Source organism: Styela clava, chromosome 3, assembly GCF_964204865.1.
Source record: "Styela clava chromosome 3, kaStyClav1.hap1.2, whole genome shotgun sequence".
NCBI classification, from domain to species: Eukaryota; Metazoa; Chordata; class Ascidiacea; order Stolidobranchia; family Styelidae; genus Styela; species Styela clava.
Window position 1 is genome coordinate 15,034,949 of NC_135252.1, and position 11,496 is coordinate 15,046,444.

General features: G+C 32.6%; 1 protein-coding gene across 1 annotated transcript; it reads right to left on the bottom strand.

Moving 5' to 3' along the window:
* Nucleotides 1-2,072: 2,072 nt before the first annotated feature.
* On the bottom strand, nucleotides 2,073-11,460 carry LOC120343366 (TBC1 domain family member 23-like). Its single transcript, XM_039412520.2, has 11 exons — nucleotides 11,259-11,460; nucleotides 10,514-10,638; nucleotides 8,782-9,663; nucleotides 8,265-8,476; nucleotides 7,485-7,640; nucleotides 5,993-6,092; nucleotides 5,175-5,287; nucleotides 4,171-4,302; nucleotides 3,515-3,615; nucleotides 2,747-2,985; nucleotides 2,073-2,397 (listed from the first exon to the last, which is right to left on the bottom strand). The coding sequence occupies exons 1-11, from the start codon at nucleotides 11,364-11,366 to the stop codon at nucleotides 2,316-2,318; spliced, it is 2,250 nt and encodes a 749-aa protein (XP_039268454.2). The 5' UTR covers nucleotides 11,367-11,460; the 3' UTR covers nucleotides 2,073-2,315.
* Between the last annotated feature and the right edge of the window lie 36 nt (nucleotides 11,461-11,496).

Genomic DNA, 11,496 nt, shown 5'->3' on the forward strand with positions numbered 1-11,496 from the left:
TGAGAGTAAGTACTGGAGTAAGTACTCTATTTAATTCTTTGTGCTGTAATGCAAAAGGCAACCTCGCTTTCAGTTCTGCTTTATTTCCTGATTCCGTGATCAGTTAACATTTGTTTGTTTTTAACAATCCTTTATCGTCTGAAGTTCAATTAATATTATACAGTTTTAGATATACCTGTATACAGGAAGCTTGGTTCTTGATTTATTAGACCCTCTATCTCTGTATATTGCACCACAAGACCAAGAGAACTAGCCGATACAATACACAAGTCCTTTGCGTTAGGCTACAACTAGGCTATTTATATGCCAGTCTTCAGCGCAATCTTGGACTTTGACCTACAGCCTACAGTAACGCATGCTGAGATTTGTCATGACAGAATGACGTACGTTAGTTAGTATTGACCTGATTTAGCGTGCAGAAATTAAAACTAATATAAAAATGGATTATTTCCACAATAAGAACTTAAAGTACATCGAACCCCCTTGCCTGTGCCGCGACCCTGGTAGCGTCCGACCCAGACAAACAACATCAGAAGACTGAGCTGAGTTCGTATCTCTCCAAGTCACGTGGGTCAACAAAGAACTCATGAATTGTGACGTACTATATTCAAGACATGCGATTGGCTTGTTTCAAAGGCGTGTATTTTATAAGAAAAAAACACCCCCTTTTGTTGTATAAGTTTATTTTTCTAACCGCAAATAAATACTAATACGAAATGTGAATTGATTGTTGTAAGACAGGTTAGCTGCTTACCAAGACATCCAAAAAAACGGGGTAAGCGCAAACCTCCTGATAGGAATTTTCTTTAGGAGTCGGTCGACCTTGCAGTGTTGCCCGCCCCTGGAATATATTTCACGATTACTGATTTTTGATAATAAATCATTATCTATGTCTCTCTAGTCTAGAGCTCATGGACAAAGCGATGTTTTTTTGTCTTCTTTGATCAACCATAACTTGTCCTAAACGAACTTGCTTTGTCAATATTAGTTCTCCAGAATTCACATTCAGTAGATCATATTCAGATCTCAGTAGTCATTCCAATAATAAAAAGGTACGAACGGTCCCTAGGACTTACTACTTACATTTCTGCTCAAGCGTTTAAAAAAACTTATGCCACGTATTTATAGGTCTTTCACCCCGAACAAAGTTCTTTCCAGACAGCCACTACCGTGCTAGAAGCTGCTTTATTCTGGAAGATTTGGAATCGCTTGCCAATTTATTACATTCTGGGCGAGGAAGGTAGCATGGAATTTGAACCATAGATTTCAACCTGGGATGCCACAGTCAAGTCAAACGCTTTACCCTTTATTATTCAAGTCCATCCTTCCAAAAACAAATAACTGGCTCTGGCATTGAGAGATGCCAAGAAAATCCAATTATCTGATAAAGAGGCGCCATATATCTCCACCTTATAGTACAATTGGTCAATAGGATTAAATGTAATCTCCTGATAGGACCAAATATGTCCTATTCATGGCTTGCCACTTCCTTATTTGTATTAGATGGAATACAAATGTTTTTATAATATCCAAATCTATAAATCTTAAACAAATATTGTGAACTTTTGTACTCAAATTCCTAATAAATTCTGGTTGACAAATAATAAATCTCTCTTATCCATCATGGACTGGAAACCGGACGAGAGGCCGTGGTTCGCCGTATGATTAAGCCGTCTTATCGACTTCTCTCTCCCTCGGGATAAATATGTAAATCCTATCCCACCCACTAGGGCCACTACCACAATGAATAAAACTATTTTGTTGGACTTGATTGCAACTTCCTCATATGAACAATAATCTTCGATATTTCAACTACACTACTTTTCCTCATCAATGCAAACAATCACTCAAAAGTTCTGTTCCATAAAAACAGCAGACAACTTATAACTGGCAGAAAAAGAGCTGAACTTGTGCCAATTTGGAAAGCCATTTGAACATGTTCCAACATTAAATTGCATACTTCTCGATTATAATGACCCTCTTTTTCGTAATTATTGTATGTAATTATTAGGCCCTATCGAACATATCTTTGTTTGTATCTGGAAATGTCATACAGTATTTTCATAACAATATTTTCCATTAGTTTGTTCTTATATATAATCGCTACATAGCATTATCAACTTTTTGTACAATGATAAATATAGTAAATAAAATCTATAACATTGAAACTAACTGATCATGCAACAAAATTAAGAACACGAAATCAGCGACATAACAAAATTACAAACAAGACATTACAATTTCTGAAATGATGGCTCAAATCTGCACATTGGAAATTCAGCACCAGAAGAATCATTCACTAGAATTTTGTTTGTCTATGACTCTGCTGCATCTAGGACTCTCATAATTTGTTGTTTGATGTACTTTGTTGCTTGGCCTGCCTCAGGAATCAAGTATCTGAACATGCAATAATACGATAAATATTGATCGCAAGGCAATGTGATGCCTTACTATATTTGTGCGCTTCAATATATATCTACCCTAACTCAGAACAGCGAGACAAGTAGGAAAAGTGTGAGATGAGTAAACCAAAGTCAAGTGTGGGGCAAGTGTGCTAAAAAAGGCGGCAAGTGTGGAACAAGTGGGACACTGTATTTTTGAGACATCAGAATCATCTTTTCATCCCCTGCAATTCATCGCTCTGTAGTTGAGATTGTTTATGCCCAGTGTATTTAGACAATTTCCAAACCAACCATAACTATCATCCCATAATTGGGCTTGAACATTTTACATTACAAAAGCTCACCTGTCAACCTCTTCAACAGATTTAGCTTCTCCGTCCTCATTCTCACCTTCAGTAGGAACATTAAACTTGAACGTTATTAATTCTGGACATGATCGCTTTGACGTGATTTTTGATACTAATGCAAGAGATCTACGGGTCACAATTTTTGATTTTTTAAAGGCTTTGTATTCTCTAAGACAAACCATGTCATCTTTGTCCACTGCCAAATGTGCAGGAAATCGTCTACCAGTCTGTAAAACCTGGAACAAAAGTCAATTGTTGCTAAATAATTTGTGTTTTGTAAGTTGTCAATTGTAACCAATAAGCTGGTCAATTCATGACAATACCAAATACCAGAATGTGTTGTAATTCACTCAATTTAATACCAGTTAAGATCACAGTCTTCGCAGAGTTATAGAATGTGTCAGCAAGACATATTTGCTGTTGTCTATAAGTCATTCACTGAGCACTAGCTGAAACCATTTAGGAGTAAACCCACAAGATTAATAAATTTGTGGTAAAACAAGAAGAAATTTTTATCACAACAAAAACAACAATTTCCACAAATAGAACAATATCAACCCAATTATCGTCCAATAAAACTTGTGTGAAACAGGTTTTTGGTATATTTTTGCTTTTTATAGTTTTGTTTTCATTTTGTTTGGTGGAATCAACTATTCTACCCATTTGTTTGAGAATGTAACTTAAATAGTAAACGTCATAAATCAGAGGTCAAAAATTTAAATGAACTCACTATCAGAAATATGATATATAATAATACAATCTTACCAAGAAGCAAGCTGTAGGATTCTTAACATTGTGTTGTTTGAACCATTCATCTAAGTCGACAAGATCATCTTCATCAACATCACTATCTTCATAAACAGGCTCTGGTGAACAAAAAAGGAATGTTAATATAAATGGACACGAAAATACCATGACCGAATGAATTTCCACTATTCACTGAGCACTACCTCGCAAACCCTTACAATGATGCCGTTCAGGATAAGACCAGTGATGGATTCAAAATATTAAGATTAGGGTTCTCTTTTGTATCATATTTACTAACAAAGGGTTTTCTCATTTAGGAAAACCATGCCAAACTTATAAGCCCAAAAACAAAAAATCCGGTTTGCTGATTATCATGATATTCCAGGAAAGGATTCCCCTGAATCCCACCACTGGATAACACCAAGGGAGTCCAAATAAAATATGACAAAATATGTAAGTACAAGATTTTTAAAAAGTACATTTTTCAAACTATTGAAAATTCAAGACGATTGGTAGGTAACAATGATAGCTTTTATCCTGACAACAATTTACAAAATAACCTATAGTTTCATTTTATGTTCAACAAACCTAAAGTATGCAAAGTTAGCACCAAAAAGCCAGAAAATTCTTGAATTTGCTTAAAAATCCCTTCAATACCGTAAGTAGAAACAAACCTTTCTTCTTTGGAACATTAGGATATGGTTCTTCAGCATTATGTTCATCTTCATCTCCAATTGAAAACACAGGTTGAGTGCCTCGATATGGCTTTCCATTATAATTTGTATTCATGTGGCTCATGTCATCTTCTGTACAATATACCAAATTTAAGTTACTGCTGAGACTACAATAAAACGCTTTGTTAGAACAAAAAAAAATTGTTACTAAGATATAACAAGACATTCATTTGGCTCAGAATCATTCAAAAAAATTTATGGCTGCCTAGTGCCCAATATGAAGCATTTTGTTAAGTTACAACACAAAATTCAATCATTGATTGTATAACATGAAAAAATGTCCTGATAAGTGCAATAATTTAAAAATATCTAAATGGAAACAATTGTTTTCCCCGGCGTCACGCATAAAGCTGACTTGCCTGGAGCCCAATATAAAATAAGAGAGCAAAAGTTTAAATATATGGACACAAAGGCAAAACGATGTGATACGGGTATGCAATTTGTCACAGTAGATTACTTGACAACAAGATAGCAACGAACTCGCAACAAAGTGCACAATTTTCAATTTTGATGATGCCATCACACACAAGAAATAAATACTATAAAGCCTATAGAAATATGAAATAAATAAAGTAATAGATTTCTAGCAACAAGCCAACAACTATAATCATTATTAAAAACCACAAATTTCAAATCAATTGGTTCAGTAATCCAGAAAAATGATTTTTTTCACAAAAAGAAGAAAAGAATGACTAACAAAAACAACAACATAATAAAAAAACAATCCATATATATATACACTTTGTGTCCAATAAACACACCATTGAATAAATGGTTGAAATTTGGTAATTAAGACATTCATTTTAAAGTCTGTAATATTCAAAAAATAATATAATTTATTGAGCATTCAGCAGCTAGTGTAAAATAGTTTAGTTGGTGACACACTCTTGCATATGCAGTTTGAAAAGCTCTCAATTTTTAAAATGTAAAATTTGTATACAAACCTTGATGTGTGTTTTCAATGAATTTTGTCACTTTCTCTTTAATGTTATGCGATTTACTCTTCAACGTTATAGATAAATTCTTCATGAAGCTTTCCATTGTTCCAGATTCTGTCCTGTATATAAAATGATAGTTTGCAATATAATAAAATCTCCAAGTAACATCTAATTTAATACTGATTCTGAATTTACAATTTCAACCGATCTTTATAGATGAACAAAAAAAGTCTGCCTTGTGCTGCAAATAACATATTTACAAAATAGGTTGAAACCAAAATATTTTTGTTTTTACTTGAAATATTACTTTAAAAAGAAGCAAATAAACAAAAAGTGAATCAGAATATAAATCATAGCTTGACAAATTTCGGTAATTTACATGTTTTATGATTTCATCATATTACTTGCATCGCAAATGCTTCACTTCAAGAACAAAGGCATCCTGGTTTTTGTTTTTTACAGAAATATTAATAAAATCCAGTATACAAATAGAAATTCGAATATTTTGCACAGGGATATATGATTTTGAATTTCCCCAAATTGGGCTGCTATACAATAAAACCAATATTGACAATATTTAAATTCTGAACTGATAAATTATTAGGATTGTACAAAAATTAATGGTCGATAATATAAACCAAATAAGAATATTTTTATACTAAATTTCATTTAAACGATATTAAACGATGCCAATTTTTGTTGAATTTTTAGCATGTACATGCTTTGGAATAGCAATGAATTAAAATTATAAATAGGAATATTGAAAATACTTCAATATTACACCCATCCATAACGGACATTAGACAATGTATAACACAACTTACGGTGCTTTGCTGGATGAAGATGCAGCATTTTCTTTTGCAGATTCAAAAGAATGTTCGCTTGATTTGTGTAAATTCAACAATTGCTTTGGGCTGCTTGTACCTTAATTAACAACATATGAAGTAAACAAAAAACATAAACAGGATGGTATGACTGATGATGATATTGGTCACAAATAAATCATGAAATACTGTCAATGAAAATAAATTGAAAATTTTGTTTGAAACGCTTAAAAACAGTTATCATTCTTATTCTTAGACAATAAATTCAGAAAACTCAAAGTTCAGGCTCAGATAATACAATGTTTATTTTGAGTAATAGCTTAACAAATGATATGATAAATGCATGATAGAGAGAATACAAATCTCTCAAAGTCATAGATTCCCAACTGTTAAATGACTCTCAAGGCCTTGTTAGGAGCCAAGGTGTAAAAACCTTGTAATAAATAAGACTGACTTCAATTAATAGTACACAAGTTCTTGAATGTAACTGTTACGGTAATCTGTTAAGTTGGAACAACATCTAATTGAGCTGCAAAATAAGAAGTCTGTGTAGAATCTCCCAATAAATGATTCCGGATTTATCTTAAGCTTGATATTTAGTACCTAGTGTAGATGTTATGAACAGGAATGGAGAGTCGGTTTGAAATCAGAGTGGCTCTGGCACCAGGTTCAAAGCTTATTTTTTTAAGCTGAGAAATGATTTTTAGTGTGAAAGCAGTGGGACTCAATATCAATATATATGGATGTCAAGTTTTTTAAGTTGAAATTCAAACTTTCAATTTTACAAATTTAACTCAAAATTTGAAATCAAGTTAATAGTAAAAATATTACCAACAGTTAAGTTAATAATATAGATTTCATTATTTGTATAAAGTATTTAAAAATTAATTCATTATCAAGTGAGAGCAATTAAGTCACTATGTTAAAAAATGGTGAATCTATATTAATCGAAATTTCAATGATAAACGAAGAAGGAAGAATCACATATTAATAATTGATTTCAAATTTCTTGATTGGAATGATATAAAGTTTCATTCAAGTATAAAATATTTATAATCATTCTTTGAAAATCATTTGTTACACCAATTTTAAGTAAAGTCTTATTCAAAAATGAGACTATTTAGCAGCAGAACAATGATAATTTACTTTAACCATGAAGTATTAATTTCCAAATACTGTATGCCTAACTTCGATGCTCAATAGATAACATATGAATATTTAAATCACACCATATGAACATTGAATATATTGAATTTTTTAGATTAGGACATTTTTCAATGAAGATGAATTCAATGAAGATTGAAAAATAAATGAAGAAAGTTTACATGCTCAGTGAGGAAAAAATATAAAGATATAAAAAGAGAAATATATCGAAAAAGGTTGAGAGACAGTATGAAAGAGAGAAGCTGCATTAAAATTAGATTTCCAGGCCAGCCACAATAAATTAATATTTGAACTTGAATTAAATTTGAAATCATCATTACTACAATACCTGTAATCCATTCACTGAGATTAATGTTGACATCGGATAAGTACGTTATTATGGATTTAAATCCACCTCGGACAACACTGATATAAGATCGATGATTTTTTAACAAATGCGCAATCACCATGTACATGTATTGATCTTCCTCTTCTACACCGCTACCTGAATAATTGTATAAAAATAGGTCATGGCTCATTTCGTACCAATTTGCTATTACGATATGTATAATTGAATATGATTATTCAATCCCTATTTCTATTCACAAAAGTATAAGGCAATTTAAAATATTCTTAGTTATCTAGTGCAGGGCTCTTTTGAAACGGCTAAATGGGGGTTGCAATAAAATCTTTTTCCACACTAACTTGTGTTAAAACGAAATATTGATCAATTTTGTAACATTTGGAACTAATACCGAGATGCACCATCACCGAAATAGAGCCAAGGTACTGTCAATTTAATTTTTTTTCTAAATATTTTCTGTATTAATAAATTTTACTCTGGCCGTGTCAAGTGAGTGAGATGAAAAAAGATTGAAGAAAAATTATCTAGTCTAGTGGATGTGTATAACATAATCTCACATTGGTAATTTTTCGAATGAAAGTGAACATTTAGTAATGAATGAGTATAATTCTGTAACAAATAGAAAATATACAACTGAATATGGAAAATGTCTCAGAAGATAGACAACACCCGAAACAGTAACCAATGTCTAAATGGCTTATTAATTTTCAAAGATTTTCCAGACATTAATTTTAATCTAATAATATACTCAATGATGAATCCTACCTATCAAGCACAAATGCTCTCCTCCTGCTGCTGAACCTGCTTGTATTGCTTGTTCTTGTGCATTGGACAATGCATCAATTGCCATTTTAAATTCTGCAGGTTCTCGCAACATTAGTGTCGCATCCAAGTGAAACGCTGTACTGAGATGACCAGCATTGTAAAGATCAGGAGATCGACAATCAACAAGAAAAAATCTGACTTGATTTGACTCACTGTAAAGTTAAATTTCACATTATGCAATAATGATTAATTGTTCGATAACTTGTATTGGATGGATATAGTCATAAAAGCACATTGAGATTTTTGAACTTCTGAATTGTAGTCTGAGAATTGTTCAATACCCTACTCCATTAAATTTAATGTGCAAATTTTTGGCAAACTTATGACAAATGAGTACAGGGATTCCAAATTTCTATATATGGAAAAAATATTTCCAAGGCTCCAAATTTTTGCACTATATTGTTTATACATCTGTGATCAAATAAAAATGGTAATACTTTAAAATTAAAATACAAACCTCCGTTCGTCGCTTGAAAAGTCAGGCTGTGCAGATAATAAAATATCTGGTACTGCAACTTGAATACACAATGACTGTGCTAATTCTCTTTCCACTCTTGTACTTTCTTTCGATCCTGACAAAGACATGGGTCCACTGAACAAAGCATCTTGATAACCCTTGCGCACAGATTGTGGAGTTTTGTCACTAAAATACATAGCTAACTGACAGAAGTCTTCCACATCCACAGTTTCAAGAGCAACAGGAAACTCTGTCAGTGCGTCGGCAATTTCATTCTTCTGCTTATCCAACATAGTGTTCATTACTTGTTCTTTGGCATTCACTAAAATGACAAGTGCCAGAAAAAACATGAAGAATGGATCTGCTCTTTGAAGATAAATATCCCATAAGGCGAGAGTGACAGGACGTTTACAATGGCTCGCGAATAGAGTTCGAAGCCAGGGTTTCATAAACATCTGCATTGTTAATTTGCGAGAATCGAGGAACGAACAGAGCTCCGGATCATGATAAAGAAGAATAAGTCGAAACAGATTATATGGGGCATCAGGAAGTGATTCACGGGGTATGTAACGGGCTAGCATTGCATAAAAGCAGTTGTACAAGTCAGCACGATCCAATTCCGGTAATTCCAACATTGGTTGTAACAAAAAGGTCCATGCATATTCAGTGTCGTATTTAATGGCACGACTTTTGCAGTAAAATGTGATTATCAATTCTAAATTTGCAAGTGCTTGTTCGGTATCCTCCGTTTTCGATTGATCAACAATTTTTTCGCATGCTTCATGTATCTGATTTTGTTCCGTTAGATCAAGCTTCCCATCCCAGCAATTCAACGCATTGCCACGACTTGCAATGTTGAGACAGATTTTCCATACCTCCGCCCTATAAAGTAATATACATTTTAAATTGGAGTACAACTTACTCATTTTCTATGTCAGGATTTCTCCAACTGGGCCATGGTACCATGTGCGATGTCTATATTCATTTTAAGTGCAAAAAAATTTAATGATTTATTTAAATCTTTGACCATAAAGCATTTATTATTTAACTTTCCTCTGTTGACTTTTTATTTTTAAACATAAAAAATAAAGTAACTGATGGTGTCTCATTGAAAACGGAACTGGGGTTTTCATCGAAGAACTGATGGATCGTTGAAACTTTTTGGATGTGAGACATGGATCATGAGAGTTTGAGGACCACTGGTCTATATGATATATAATGCCTAAAAACTTACTTACTTAAACTTAAAAACTTTATTTCAAAAAAATGAATAGGTTTTGTAACTAAATTATTTAAAAAGTTGGTGATAAAACATACTACATAGGGCAAAAAACTTTTCCTAACCATAATTAGTATCATAAATTTACTAAAAATTACTCATGTTAATGTTTGATATAAGAATTATTAGTTTTCAAATAAGCAAAGCTTTGTTACTAACGTTTAAGAAACATCTGATTCAGATTAAGCTGAAAATCAAGGATATTATGACTATAAAGGAAGAACTGATACGAAAATAACAAAAAAAATTGTCAGACATTTTAAACTATTTATAAGCACAGATTTGAAATCTGTAGTATATCAAAATAGCTTCAATTAATAATCAAGTACGCAACCTCCCAGCAACTAACACATTCATGTCTTATTTGAAAAATAATCTACTCAATGTCCACTTTCTCAAAACAGAACATTGCAATAAATCTGAAAAAAAAGGATAAAAGAACAAAAAAACTACCTATGAATTGGTGGCAAAATTCTGCACTTGCATATATTTCGTATTATGGTATGATCAACGAATCCCTCTAATAAAGCATCTTCAAGTTCGGCATGCCACGCATCATCAAAATCATCAACAAAGTCCTGAAATGGAACATAACAATAAAAATTATTTGAAAATGGATATTTTACAATTTGATCACAAATAAACAAACATTTAAATTTCTTCAGCATAACAAGGTTGTCTAATCTAGTCTTGTGTTTATGTGAAGCACAAAAAATGTTTTTGATTAAAAAGGAATGAATTTGTACCATACATCCATAAAAAACGATATTGCATTCTTATTTGATGTCGCTAAATATGATGATATGTTTATTCAATAGAATAATAATTATACAGAATAGTAAAGCATTCACGGCAACATGACCAGAAAGAAAAACAATTTCTAAAATCCAATCTCAGAATTCTATGTCATAGTTTCTTTGTAGGGACGCTTTTTTATAATTTTAGATTTCACTATTTAATCACATGTTTGTGCAGTTTGATTTCCATGTCCTTCAACACCAGAACACGCACACATGTCTGCATGTGCATGCCATGCCACATTGAACCGCTATACCTGGACTCAAAACTCTGACCAAACTACTAATATCCACAAAGCAAATTTCAACAGTCAGACAGAGGACCGTTTAGAGATTCAAAAGTCATATTAGTACAGTATTACTACGTTCAGAAGTTATATATATATTAATAAAATTGTTACCTCACTACATGCACTATCAGATACAATGTTCTCTTGTGAACTTTGTCCTACAAAATCAAAATTTTCGTCAGATAAAATCGCATCAATATCGTCCAAGTCATCAGCCATATCGAAGCATCATCACAAAGAAAATTCCGTAACCCAAAATTTCGCCCGCAGTTCTAAAGGTGAGCAGACAGCAAATGGTTCGATATTCCGTAATCGGTATCCTGCCGCGTCACTCAAAGAATGATCAAGT